The 14234-nt window shown below is 38.8% G+C and overlaps 5 protein-coding genes across 5 annotated transcripts; 4 read left to right on the forward strand and 1 right to left on the reverse strand.

Moving 5' to 3' along the window:
- Nucleotides 1-329: 329 nt before the first annotated feature.
- Nucleotides 330-2687, reverse strand: SOK2 (Sok2p; the record flags this gene model as incomplete). Its single annotated transcript, NM_001182512.1, has 1 exon — nucleotides 330-2687. One exon carries the CDS (start codon nucleotides 2685-2687, stop codon nucleotides 330-332), a length of 2358 nt encoding a protein of 785 aa, NP_013729.1.
- Nucleotides 2688-4582: 1895 nt separating this feature from the next.
- Nucleotides 4583-5776, forward strand: SPO20 (Spo20p; the record flags this gene model as incomplete). Its single annotated transcript, NM_001182513.1, has 1 exon — nucleotides 4583-5776. The coding sequence occupies one exon, from the start codon at nucleotides 4583-4585 to the stop codon at nucleotides 5774-5776; it is 1194 nt and encodes a 397-aa protein (NP_013730.1).
- Nucleotides 5777-7301: 1525 nt separating this feature from the next.
- PEX9 (Pex9p) lies at nucleotides 7302-8846 on the forward strand (the record flags this gene model as incomplete). Its single annotated transcript, NM_001182514.1, has 1 exon — nucleotides 7302-8846. The coding sequence occupies one exon, from the start codon at nucleotides 7302-7304 to the stop codon at nucleotides 8844-8846; it is 1545 nt and encodes a 514-aa protein (NP_013731.1).
- Nucleotides 8847-9249: 403 nt separating this feature from the next.
- On the forward strand, nucleotides 9250-12099 carry STB4 (Stb4p; the record flags this gene model as incomplete). Its single annotated transcript, NM_001182515.1, has 1 exon — nucleotides 9250-12099. One exon carries the CDS (start codon nucleotides 9250-9252, stop codon nucleotides 12097-12099), a length of 2850 nt encoding a protein of 949 aa, NP_013732.1.
- Nucleotides 12100-12470: 371 nt separating this feature from the next.
- On the forward strand, nucleotides 12471-13997 carry FMS1 (polyamine oxidase; the record flags this gene model as incomplete). Its single annotated transcript, NM_001182516.1, has 1 exon — nucleotides 12471-13997. One exon carries the CDS (start codon nucleotides 12471-12473, stop codon nucleotides 13995-13997), a length of 1527 nt encoding a protein of 508 aa, NP_013733.1.
- Between the last annotated feature and the right edge of the window lie 237 nt (nucleotides 13998-14234).

A 14234-nucleotide genomic window follows, 5' to 3' on the forward strand; every position in this document is an offset into this window, starting at 1 on the left:
TTGCGGAACAAATACACTGTCTCTTTACGAGTTTCTCGTTTAAAAAATCCAGGGGTGTGGGGTGTGGGCGCCCATATGCGCGAACGAGCAGCTGCTTGTGATGTTTTCCGGGGAACCTCCCACGTTCACAACCGCGCCGCGGAAATAACGAAGTTTTTACGTGTAAAGAGATTACGTCAAAGGAAAGAAGTGTTCAATGTGTCTATCTTATAGGCGTGATAGATGTCATTTATAACATGAGTCCACCTCATGCATAACGTATGTACATATATGTGGGCGGTAGGGTTTTGATTAAAGTAACATAATTATCCAAGGAATTCATAGTTGTTCTATTTTTCTTGTTTTTTTGTATCATCAGCAGCAATTTCTTCGTTGGAGACATCGCCAGCTCCATCAACTTGTGATTTGGATGACTCTGACTCCTTGACAGGTTCTGCTTCACTAGGTTCGTTCGGTTGTGTTGCTTCATCGCTTGTACTTGTTTTTATTTTGTCAGTATCCGTCGAAGTCAATGCGGAGATTGGTAATTGACTAGATCGTGGCTCCTTTAATGTTTGATTATCTGGTACAGTATTCCCACTGTCTGCTTCCTTAGACCATTTGGAATGTGATGCCGATTCAGATTCCACTCTTGGAAGGGTGATTCCTGTATGGATACTTCCCACATTTGATTCAGATGATTGATTTGTGTTTGTTGTAGTTGGAGAAGGTGTCAAAGGCTTTGAATCTGCAGGTGTAATGCCTAATGTACTTGCCGAATTCATTGTGGCGTTGCGTGGATACGATAAGGGTGAAGCTATGTTGCCCATCAGTTGTTGTTTCATCGGCATTGTTGCCGAAAGGGTCTGTAGGTTAGTTATAGTATGTCCTTCTAGTTGGTTAGAGTTAGGCATTGTGCATTTTTTCAAGGGCTTTTCACCCGCAGCGATTGTACTTACAGCTGGTATAGAATTATTGGGTATAATTTTGTTGTTCAAATTCATTGAGGAGTATGTCAGCTGAGCAGCAGATATATTTGAAGGACCATTAGGATTTTGATAGTTGTTAATAGGTTGATAATAGGTACGCGGACTGATGGATTTAATACCAGTGCTACTGCTACTACTACTGCTATCATTGCTTGGATTATTTTGTTTCAATACGCTCTGAATATCCCTGATGAACAAGGGATAAAGATAGTCAGCAATTTTTTCTCTTTGTGCTATTGCTAGGGCACGCTCAAACGGTATCCAGACACCCTTCAAATGCATGGAACCAATCTTCACCACATGCCTGATTTTTTCCGCTTTTAGAATACCATCTCTTCTACCTCTTGTCATCTTAGTTACATTCAGAAGTTTGGTACCATTAACCATATCATTATCTGCTCTTCTTACCACTGAAATACCGTTAGCTTCTACCTGATAACATAGCGTTTTTTCATCCTCCCACATTGTTGTTGTTACTCTTGGCCTTATTATACTTGCCGAAGTGCCGCTGGTGTTACTGCCTGTGGCATTGGTAGTGGCGATTAAGGGCATCGGGTGCCTTATGGTAGTTGTTTGGAAAGAATTCATGGTTTTAGCCATTGAGTCATACTGTTGATCTGACACTCCGTGCCTATTTGCAGTTAAATAAGTTTCTTGATCAGTAGAGGGTTTAACTGGTGGAGTTATAGAATTTCCATCATACAACGGGCTCACCTGTTGTTGTTGCTGAGGCGGTAGCAAACCCACTTGCGGAAGATTGTAGCTTAAAGGTCCATTTTGGCTGGTTGGACCTTGAGTTGGCGTTGTTAATGATCTTGGAGGAATTGGAGAATGCGAGTTTGGAATTGACGAAGTCTTGTGAAAACCGGGGTATTGGTAGGTGGAAGGTTGTGGATAGTTTGACATTGGAGGCTGCTGAGCTAAGGACGAGATACTATTACTATTGCGACTAGTGCGATTAGAATTGGGAGACATAGAGCCACTGGACGAATCAGAAGGTGGTCCAGATTTACTGAACTTTGAAAATGCATTACCTATCTTTGGTGGTTGGGCCGGATACGTTTGAGCTTGTAATTGTTGTTGCTGCTGGTGTTGTTGCTGTTGTTCAAAGGTTGAGTAGGTTTTTTCCAAATTGGGGTTTTGGACTTGATTACTGGTTACAGATGGTGTTGCACCGTTAGTGGTTCCATCGCCGTTTGCAGGATAATAATAATACGCTTGTGGATACGAATATGCCATTGATTGTTGGGCTTGCATTTGGGGAAAATAATAGTAGTATGGTACATTGTTACTGATATTAGTACTGTTATTGCTTTTTTTGGTGGTGATTGCAGAACCATTCGGTAACGCAGTTGCAGTAGCGTTGGAAGGAACACCTACAGACGTGGAAGGTGGATTGGAAGCATTTGAGTCAGAACCGCTACTCTGAAAGGATTCTTGAACTTGATACATCTGAGGCTGGGATTGCAGTTGCTGTTGAGACTGGGATTGCGGCTGCTGATAATATTGCGGGTACGGCCACTGTTCAGGAACTACGTATTGGTAGGATACGGGCATCAGAGGTTGAACGCTCTGGCCGAGATATTGTTGTTGTTGCTGCTGCTGTTGGGTGGACTGGCCAATAGTACTTTCGCTATTGCTCACGGCACTCATATTTGATTCCTGGCGCATGCGGTTGGACTTGATATCATTCGTATTGATTGGGTTACCGATGGGCATGACAAAAGGACCTTACCAGGGTTATATAAGGATGATTTTGTACTGTGCTTAACAAATCCACTTTCAATTTCTGAAAACAAAGATCAAAAAGGTTTTTTTTTTTTATACAATTGTGAAGTATGTTTAATGAAAACAGCACAAAATGATATCTCTCTGCTTGCAATATAAAAAGCTATGGAAAAGGATTATCAACTATACTAGAAGGCTTACACACGCACAGGCACACACAACTAATGCAAAAGATAGTGGGGAAAAACTTCAAAAACTAACAAAAAGAAGTGTTAAAGATGAACTTTTTTCTTTTGTATCGTCGGCTTGCCACATTCGATAAGTTAATAAAACACAAACGGGCAACACATCTACGTACTTTTTATGTGAAGACAAGAGAAAGAATACATCACTGATACGTGCGTCTATTGCGCAGCACTGTACTATTGCGAAGAACTGAGTGAAGGCAAAGAATGAGATGATCGATGCTTAGCCGACTGTTAAACTTACTGAGCGGTAGCCTCTACTAGTTCCTTAGTCAGATCGCACTCAACTTGGAATGTTCCGTCAGGCCCACGGAAGAAAAAGCAACAAAAGAAAGAAAAACCGGACAACATGCGGGAAAAATGCAAACTGTGTGAGGGAAAAATTAACTTTAAAGATTACATCAACGGCGGGAAAAGATCCTTCCGCAGTCCTTCTACTGCGGTTTCCCTGCAGGCACAGCTAACCGGAGGGAAGACAAGTCAAGCGGACATGCAGTTCCCGCTCAGGCTTCTTTGCAGAGAAATCGGAATATGAATTTTTTGTGTTTTTTGTTAACTTCTTTACCATTCGCATCACGGGAAGAGTGTGTTGGCATAAGAGGCGCAAGAAAAAGGTGACCCACGGTGGTGGGAAAGAGAAGAAAAAGCCGTTTGCGGAAAGCAATGTTTTGCCCATTCAGAAACAATATCTTTGCTGTATCCCTACATGTATTATGCCGCGTTGCTTGTGCAGGTACGGAGTCCCTGCACGATTTTTCAACAAGGTCTAGATTTGCTAAGACGATGAGGCGGAGCCCGAAACAAACAAGCCAAAAACCGGAATTTCGCGCTTGGTGTGCTTTCGCATCTTTTCGTGTGGTGAATGCACCTGGTGCACGCTGCGAAGGTGACGTAGCAATCCAAAAAAGGGAAGTCTAGGCGCTTTCAACCGCCCCCCACCGTGCATGCGGATTGGTTGTCACAATTCGCAGACATATTGGCAATGTTTCCTCCCCTCCTGTTGATGCGGGTAAGGGGTGTCTGTTATGCAGGAACAGGAAGGTAAAAATTAAATGGGCCTTAATTCTGTAGACACTCTCTTGGGGTAATAAGGTTAAAAGCCATTGTTGAAGTACGGAATCATCTCTTCATTTTTTCAGCGCTTGTAAGGAATTAATCCCCAGGAAGGTGCCGATGTAATGAGAGAAGTATTCTTGTTGTATCTCTTTGGTTCGGAGTATTTCCTTCTTTCTTTTCTTTGTAGTTTTTATGCAAATGCAGGGAACAGAGTACCCGGTTAAGGCTGTTAGTCAGCCGCACTCTACACAAAATTACTTGGCAAACACGTTGGTTGGGAAAAGCTTTATACTTGGCGGTGTAGTAATTGTAAAGGATCAAGATTGTGTCATGCTAATGTGCCGCTGTGTAACAACCTTTTTGAAGCGCGTATTTACCACCGGCAAAAGGCCATTGTGTCACATAAAAAAAAACTCCCGCCAAAGCCAGGTTCATTTTGCATAAGATTCACCACAGTACGGAAAATACGATAAGTTAACCAGTAATTTGCTCGCTTTAGCTACTGATAAACCTTCTCTGTTAACACTATTATTTTTTTATTACTTTAGATTTTTCCGTTTGTGAATAGCCATTTTTAGATATATAATGGGGTTCAGAAAAATACTTGCTAGCAAATCGCATCACAGTCGCCACCATAATCAGCACCATAAGAACCTGAAGTTGCAAAATCATCGCTATGTACTTATTTCCAATATTACAGGATCCCATGAAACAAAATATTTATCACCCTTCAGGATGGACAATTGTTCAGGAAGCAGAAGACGTGATAGGCTACATGTGAAGCTTAAATCCTTGAGGAATAAAATCCACAAACAACTTCACCCAAACTGTCGGTTCGATGACGCCACTAAGACTAGTGATGATAAATGCGTCTCTTATGAGGTGCCCGAAAGGGATGGCCTTGCTACTATTTCGTTAGAAGAGGTTTTTCCAAAGTCCAACAGGTGCCAAATACCTGAAGAAAACTTGGGAGAAACAGATAGCGTTATTCACAGAGATTTGGGAAATTTTGCAAATGAGAATGACTATCCACAGTGGAGAAAAGTTGAAAGTCAATATAACTTAGAGAATGTCCAGCCTGAGGAGGATGAAATAGTTGATAGACTCAGGTCCGAGATTAGAAGCACTAAATTAAAATCTGTAAAAACGACAAGCAGAACACTTGAAAAAGCTATAGAGGCTCGATGTACTGGAAAGAGAGTTCTTCAACAACTAAGTTGTCAGAGCAACCAACTCACCAAGATCGAGAGCAATTGTGACATGCTTAAAATTCAATCTAACGTAGCCGACCGAAAGATTGACGAACTTGCCCATGAAAATAGAAGCCTGCTTGCATTAAAATCACCCAACCCCTTCAGGAAGAAAAGGGAGAGAGAAAAGCGAGACCAGATCTACAATTTGAAGTTAAAGCATCGTCACTTACAGCAAGAAACTATGAAAAGAGCCCAAGATTCTGACAAAAATTTAGCCATAAATCTAAGTTCTGAATATGGACGGTATGGCCAAGGGGTGGAAAGACAGCGTATTCTTAGAGATGCCCAGAAGTATCAGTTTGAAGCCGATGAAGAAGATAACCAAATGGAAATCGACTTGTACGGAAACCTAGAACAAATAAAAGCGGTGAGTGGTGACTTGAAAATTATGGCTCACGCTTTTGGCAGAGAGTTTGAAGCACAAAACACTAGAATGTTTGACATCGAGAACAATGTACAGCAGGCAGATAATGCTTTACAGGCCAAGCGATATAGATTGGAGAAAGTGATCGGGAAAAGATGGTGATCTGTTATACACACAAAATATCGTGTATAAATATATTGAATAAATAGTTTCTAAAAAGGCATACGCAGATATTCTTGCGAAAGAGAAAAAAAAAAGAGCGAGGGGGACATTAGTACTGAAGGTCTCAATTCTTCTTTGTATTTTCTTTCGGAGTTGTCAGACAAAGCTTTCTCTTTCCCATAAATAAAGTGCATTCAAACATCGGCAGGTTTGTTTTTCCCAGTTGTTACGTATTTGTTTCCCGTTCCATTCATGATCTTAAACTGGGTTAACTGAAAAATCAACATGATTTTGTGAAAAGTAAAAGAGGGTAAGAAAGATAGATACCGCTGTCGTGGGACTATATTTTTTACAGTACCAAGTCTACTTGCTTCTCATAAAGTTGATAAGTTATAATTCATATAATTTCATTTGTCAAAAAAGATTTTAGTTACAAAACGATATCAAAGTTCAATCTTGTTGGGAAAAAGGAAAACATTATGAAGGGTTTCCGGTAATCACTGCGTATGCCACACTATTCCTATAGAATTGTCTTGATTGGGTGCTTATGCTGCGGAAAAATTATATTCTGCGCTTGCCTTTTATATTAAGCGTCACAACGCCCTTACCAAGATCGAGCGGATTAAGACAAGAGTGTATCTCAAGCGTCCGTATATGTTTAAGTTGAAAAGGATATTTAGTAAGAATAATTCTACCCTACAAACGATATTAGTAAAAAAAAAAATCAATAATAGAGTTATTGTACAAACATGTTCTGAAAATTGGAAGCATCACATCGTATGCTACTAGAGAAAATTTTTACTATCCTTTTTTCCACAAGCCCAGCCCTAGCCCGATCATCCTATTAATTGTCAGACCACCGAATGCTATCCCGCCACGGTTGATATAACGAAACTCTTTACTGCTTTGGGTCAAATATGCCTCTTTTCCGCATTTTTTCGGAGTAGTTCATTGCCGCATACATACCGCAACTTGGACGAGGATGTCCTCCTTCTCTTACTTTTTTATTCGTTTCCAATTTGTTTCTCGTACCGTTCAAGTTTCAAGCCTACAAGAAATGTACACGACATGGATGCGTCAGCCTGATTCAGATATGACAAGATTGTTCCTGCGCATATGTGAATATGAGCGCACGCAATACATTGAGATCTTATTTGGGTTTGTAAGTGCAAACTTAATTTACTTTGCTTCCTGCCGGTTTTGATGTGCACCTGGGAACTTAAATAGCCGCCAAAAGAAAAGCAATCAGAGCGGCGCGGCGCAGACAAAACCCGAAGAGTTTCCTGGGAACGGTAGAGGCCTTGGTAGTACCTTACTAACGCCGGAGAGGATGATTGATACGCATTGAAATCGTACAGAAAACTTGGGGCAAAGCGCTCTTACCCCAATATTCTCACCCAAACAGTGGCAATAAATAAAGAAAAGGTCATCACTTTTTTTCGTACTCTTATCCGTTTTATTTTATTTTATTCTTTTTTTTTGAGTGGAGAATCATTAAGAATAAAGGGTACCTTTTGTAAGCACGATGAACGAAGTTACTTGTTCCATAACTGGTGACAACCCAATTCATAAGATCAACAATGGATTAGGCTTGAAATGGAATAATCTGGGTAAATTCTCTGATTTTCAGACTAACGATAGCGCCGCGCGAGATGCTAGAACAATAGATTACATCTTTACCAATTGTCAAACCGGCAGCAGTATTGGTAAGATAGATTTTCGGGCCGCACTACCGGCAGATAAATCTCAACATAGTGGTGTCAGCGAAAAAGAATTTTCAAGACTTGAGAACCAGTGGTCAAAGGAATTCTCTTGTTTCCCCAAGAATAAAAATGCTGATGTGACCAAGCCCAGTAGAAACAAACATGAGAAACGCTCCGCTAATTTGCACAATAGGTACTTTGCACAATATTATAGTACGGCATATCAGCAAAATCGTATATATCCTTGTCGAATATCTTACAATGAACACTCATCTGTTTCTAATGGCTGGGAATTTCAGTTCAAATCAATCGAAAATCAGTTACTAAATGAGCTAAAGATAGAAAACAATGTAGAAGAAAAAACTGTTGGTTATGAATATGTGGCAGAATACGAAGAAACAATTGATTTCATGCATATGCTGTCATCCGTACCACAAACATATCAATTCCTAAAATCAAACATCTACATAACGGAACGGGACCCATATAAAATAGGATGTGTACTAATGGACAACGGTTCCAATTTGAACGAAGTAGTAATGGCCTTTGAAGCAGCCATTTCACAAGATCCAAGCCATATAAATGCATGGTTGAAGTTAGGTATAGTTAATTTTGAAAATGAAAGCGAAAGCAATGGAGAGCTTGCTTTGCGAAATTGCTTAAATTTGGATCCAAATAATACAATTGCATTGGAAAACTTAGCAATTCACCATATAAATCAACAAAATGAATCAGAGTCATTGAAACTTTTTCACAAATGGATTCTTTCAAAATTTTCGAAGGTTTTCCAACCTTCTGCGGGGGAAAACAAAGATAGCATTAATAAAATTCCGAAAAAGGCCCATTTGGCGCATATTCTAGAATCCCTGTTGAATATGGGTATAGAAAAAAAAGATCAGTATGATATATATTCAGTATTATCAATCTTATATTATTCGGATCAGAAAATAAAGCAATCTCAGAAATGCTTAGAGTTTTTACTACTGGAAAAGCCCAATAATGGAACAATATGGAATAGATATGGTGCTATTTTGGCCAATACTAAGTCGTATCACTCTGCGATAAATGCGTACAATAAATGCAAACAACTAAGACCGAATTTTACAAGGGTTCGTTATAATTTAGCGATCGCCTACATGAATAAGGGTGACTATGTAAAAGCAAGCAAAATGCTAATCGAAGTTATACTGTTACGAAGTAAAGGATATGAACACAACAAAGCAAAAATGCAAAACAAATTTATGCAAAATTTAAAAAATGCTCTCATCGCTTCAAAAAATTTTGATTCACTTGATCTAATAAATGGTTCTCATAATACAGAATCGTTAATATCAACCTTAAAAGCTATTTATAACAAAATGGATTAGGTTTTAGTTAATTTTTTTGCTATATAGTGCATTCAAAATAAAAAAAATTAAAGCTGAAACAAACCAAATATGCTATTGGACGTTCGAAAAGCTAATTGCGTAAAGGAACACTAAACACAGCAAGCTTATGCTAGTTCTTCTCAAAAATATAAGTTCCTCTTGCAAGAATATGAAGGTAATTTCACTTTATCGCGCAAGTGCATATTTCTGAGTTTACTATGTGCTTCGTCTGAAACCTCTCATTATCTACTTAATATCGGCTATTCATCTCACGTATTCACGTAATATTTGATTTTTGTACTACTATTTCTCTCTGTCATACGTGCATGATACATTTCCTTGTTCAAATTAAAAGAGTCACCGTCAGCCTCTCAAAACAAAGAAAAAAGATACCCGGCTGAACATGAGTATCAATCATGAAATATATTATATACTTGTATTTGAGCATCGTTCAGTAGCAATCAAGCTCATCATCGTAGTGATTGTTCTCCTTCAGTTTTTTTTAGCACGAAGTCGGCAAATTGATAGGACATGGGCCCATACTAATAGAAAGGAACGGTTCAGAGAAATGACAGCTATCGGGAATACTGATGATGCACTTGATACTAGTACAGCCGCAAGTAAAGAAAATGGAAAAGGTAGACTCAGGGTTCAAAAAGCTTGTGAACTTTGCAAGAAGAGAAAGGTTAAATGCGACGGTAACAATCCTTGTCTGAACTGCTCTAAACATCAAAAAGAATGCCGTTATGATTTCAAAGCTACAAACCGTAAAAGAAGAAGACGACAGGTCGCATCAGCTGTTCGGGACGTTAGTAAGACATATGCAGAAACCAGTGAGTCTTTTCCTAGGGACTTGTTAAGTAAATCAAATATTATCATAAATGCCCCCTCAGATGGTGTATCTTCGTCTGCTAGCAACTCTCCCAATCCAAATTCACATTATCATCATATATCATCCACTTTACCCTTCATGAGCGGTAGGCCAAACCATACATTCCATTCCGGAAGCAACTTAAATGGAGAAAATAACAATAACAGTTTTCCGGAGGATCACATGGCTAAATTACTTCTGCAATTGAGTTCAAAATTGGGGAATACGACCAAGGAATCGTCAATTAGAACAACTAGAACCAATGCTAGTGATGTGAATGCAAACCCGACAGTGGTCAACATGAAAAATAGTCAGGAAGACTGTGACACGAATCACAGGTCTGCAATATGTGACTCTGCAGAGGCTCTTCATAATAACAACATCAATTCTAAAGAGAATAAGATAATCAACTCTCAAATAACTAACACTGTTAATGATCACTTTGAATCACCCTGGCAGACATTTTCTTTAGATAAGTATAGGTTTCACCGACGCTACCAAAATATTCTGCCCTATTACCTTGGTGTATCTATTTTAAAGGATCTATCTCCGCAGACAATAGAGTACGCGAAGTTGAAAAGGCCAAGAGTTCAAAACTATGGTTGGAACTTGTCAGGAGGCCATTACTTAAAGTATAAGGGTGACTTTAGAAGCCAAGAAAAAAATATAAGGCATGAGTCTAAATTTTTCGACTTTGATGACCCTGTTCACTTATCCTTAATCAATAAGTTACTAAGGTATTATTTTGATGAGATCAATCCTGTTTTCAGTATCATTCACGAAGCGACATTTTGGCAGCAATATAACAATAAATTTCTACGGCAAGGTAAACAAAATAATTCATCTGCGAATCTATTCACTTCCATGCTTTATCTAATTTTGTCTACTACACTAAGATTCAGAGAAGGGCATCTAGATGGTCAGAAAGGGCAAGGAACCTACAGTAACACATCCTTAAATATCACATTCGAGGAAAAATCTATTTTGATCAAAAAACCCTCCATAGAGGAAAATTTATTCAAATACGCTTATTTAATAATCAACACGCTGACCTTTGAGTGGGAATCATTCGAACTAATACAATCGTGGCTTTTGATAACCTTCTATTTCAGAACCTGTTACAGACAGACGGCGTGCTGGAACGCGTTAAGTCAAGCGGTGAACATGTGTAATGGGATGAGTCTATATTTAAACAAATTTCCTGAGATCCATTCCACTTATGATGAATCAAAAGCATGGCATTGTTTCTGGTGTTGTTTTATAATGGATAAGTTGATAAGTTTTCAAATGGGTCGATTCTACCAACTATCATTACCCGCGAGCGAGATGTGCGAACAGATGAATCTAGTGAAGTCAAAGAAATTTTTACAAGAAGAAGATGATTGGTTTCACGAAGAGACTTTTCAAATGCTTGATTTGTCCATAATAGTGACACAGTTTTTAAAAAGAGACGCACAGGATTTAAATTTGAACGAGACCGTGCAATTGCGCAGCCAACTTGGTCAATGGTATGACACCTTTATAGTTGGAAGTCAAACCAATGCGTACGACGACAATTATCGTTACTTCTATCAAGTTCAACCATTCATGACATACCTGGATATAAGGCTGACTTTCGAAGTAAGACAATTATTTTGTCTAATCGCCCCCTCATCTACCGCAAATAATAAATCCCTAGAATATGTCGTCGATACTGAATTGTTAATTTCTCATTGTCAAATGGCTATTGAAAATTTGGCTGAAATTACGAGAAGTAATCTTTTCTTTGTTCCGTGGTGGTTAAACCTTTCTCAACTATTCACGGTAAATTTAATATGTATTATCTACCTGCACGCAGGGATTGCCGTAACTCAAAATAAAGCTATCATGCAAAGCTGCCAAGAAATATGGCGAACCTTAGAGTGCTCTAAGCCAAAAAATCGGCCTTCAATGCTTCCTGAGTGCTTGTGGTGTTTGAAAATGCTGAATCATATGTTCTGCATACGACTGAGAGATTCTGCTTTGCAATTGGAAGCTACTCTCGGAACTGATCATGGTGATGACACCCCTAATAGAAATAAGTTTGAGCAGTTCAAGAAAGTTGGCGATAATGATGCGGATGTTGAAGTTGATGCTGGTGAAAGAGAAGAAAATGCTGATGAAAGACAAGAAAATCCACATAACAATAGCAAAAGAGTACCATTAGCTACTAGGTCTCATAATACCACTAACTTCGACGGTTCAATCGCAATTTCTCCGGAAAGTGCAGTAGCAAATCTAGGTACTGATACTGGATTGCCCTCAGATGTTCTTGATACTGTCAGTAAAATAGGGAACTCTCCTAATGTGTTTGATGATGATTTATTTTCCAATTTATTATGGTTTGACCAAAATTTTGCATAAGGATTCTTTTTCTATTCCATAAAACCATTTTATGGACACGTTTACCTACATATTATTATATTGTATATAAGATGTTGAAAAAATTGAGTCAACCTCACCTTACCACATGTTGGTCCGTTGCTATGACAAACTCTCGTTTTACAAGAAGGAGGCTCAAATTTCGGGTCACCCACCCATATACGGATGTCACGCTATGAGATCTTTTAAACAATAGACAATTTTTGGTATCCTAAAGATATAAAAGAGGAGTTTTTTTAAACCATGGTAACTATTTTCAAATTTGCTCTGCTGCAGTTTTTTATTTCTGTTTTTCTTTTTTTGTTCCCAACAAGAAGTGAGTTAATAAAGGCAAAAACAGTGGTCGTGTGAGAATGAATACAGTTTCACCAGCCAAAAAAAAGGTTATTATAATTGGTGCCGGTATTGCTGGGCTTAAAGCTGCATCTACGCTACACCAAAACGGTATTCAAGATTGTCTTGTTCTTGAGGCCAGAGATCGGGTCGGTGGTAGGTTGCAAACTGTCACAGGCTATCAAGGTCGGAAATATGATATAGGTGCTAGCTGGCACCATGATACGTTGACAAACCCTTTATTTTTGGAAGAGGCTCAACTGAGTTTGAATGATGGGAGAACGAGGTTTGTTTTTGATGACGATAATTTTATTTATATCGACGAAGAACGTGGAAGGGTAGACCATGACAAGGAACTGCTTCTTGAAATTGTGGACAATGAAATGAGCAAATTCGCAGAGTTAGAATTCCATCAACACTTAGGAGTTTCAGATTGCTCCTTTTTTCAATTAGTAATGAAATACTTACTACAAAGACGCCAATTTCTCACAAATGACCAAATAAGATATTTGCCACAACTCTGTCGATATCTGGAATTGTGGCACGGCTTAGATTGGAAGCTTTTGAGTGCCAAGGATACATACTTCGGTCACCAAGGAAGGAACGCCTTTGCTTTGAACTATGATTCTGTGGTTCAAAGAATTGCTCAAAGCTTTCCTCAAAATTGGTTAAAGCTAAGTTGTGAAGTGAAATCAATTACACGAGAACCTTCAAAAAATGTGACAGTGAACTGTGAAGATGGTACTGTGTACAATGCTGATTATGTTATTATTACAGTACCTCAAAGTGTATTGAATTTGTCTGTACAACCTGAAAAAAATTTACGGGGAAGAATAGAATTTCAACCACCCTTGAAACCAGTGATTCAAGATGCTTTTGACAAGATCCATTTTGGAGCGCTAGGTAAAGTAATTTTTGAGTTTGAAGAATGTTGTTGGTCGAACGAAAGTTCAAAAATTGTAACTTTGGCTAACTCTACCAATGAATTTGTCGAAATAGTACGTAATGCGGAAAATTTAGATGAATTAGACTCTATGCTAGAAAGGGAAGATTCTCAAAAGCATACGAGTGTTACTTGTTGGAGCCAGCCTTTATTTTTCGTAAATTTGTCAAAAAGCACAGGAGTAGCAAGCTTTATGATGTTGATGCAGGCACCGCTTACAAATCACATAGAATCCATTAGAGAAGATAAAGAGCGTCTTTTTAGTTTTTTCCAACCTGTGCTGAACAAGATTATGAAGTGTCTAGATTCTGAGGATGTCATCGACGGAATGAGGCCGATAGAAAACATTGCAAACGCTAATAAACCAGTCTTAAGAAACATCATCGTTAGCAACTGGACACGCGATCCTTACTCACGCGGTGCTTATTCGGCCTGTTTTCCAGGAGATGATCCAGTTGATATGGTTGTTGCAATGTCTAATGGTCAAGACTCCCGCATAAGATTTGCAGGCGAACATACTATCATGGACGGCGCCGGCTGTGCCTATGGTGCTTGGGAAAGCGGAAGACGGGAGGCGACTCGAATCTCTGACTTACTGAAATAGAATCTATTTTTTCGAAATTACTTACACTTTTGACGGCTAGAAAAGGATATACATACATATTAAAATTTTTAGTAACACTCTGTGCTTTTTCAAAAATTTGAGGTACACCTAATTCTCCCACTTGTTGCTTATACCAAGTTTGAACAATTTTAATGTTAAGCACAATAGATTGGAATATTATCATATGGTGGTTCAGAGAGTAGTAGGGTGCATTTTCATTCCTGTTGCCTCAATGTG

This window comes from Saccharomyces cerevisiae, chromosome XIII (genome assembly GCF_000146045.2).
Source record: "Saccharomyces cerevisiae S288C chromosome XIII, complete sequence".
Classification (NCBI taxonomy): Eukaryota; Fungi; Ascomycota; class Saccharomycetes; order Saccharomycetales; family Saccharomycetaceae; genus Saccharomyces; species Saccharomyces cerevisiae.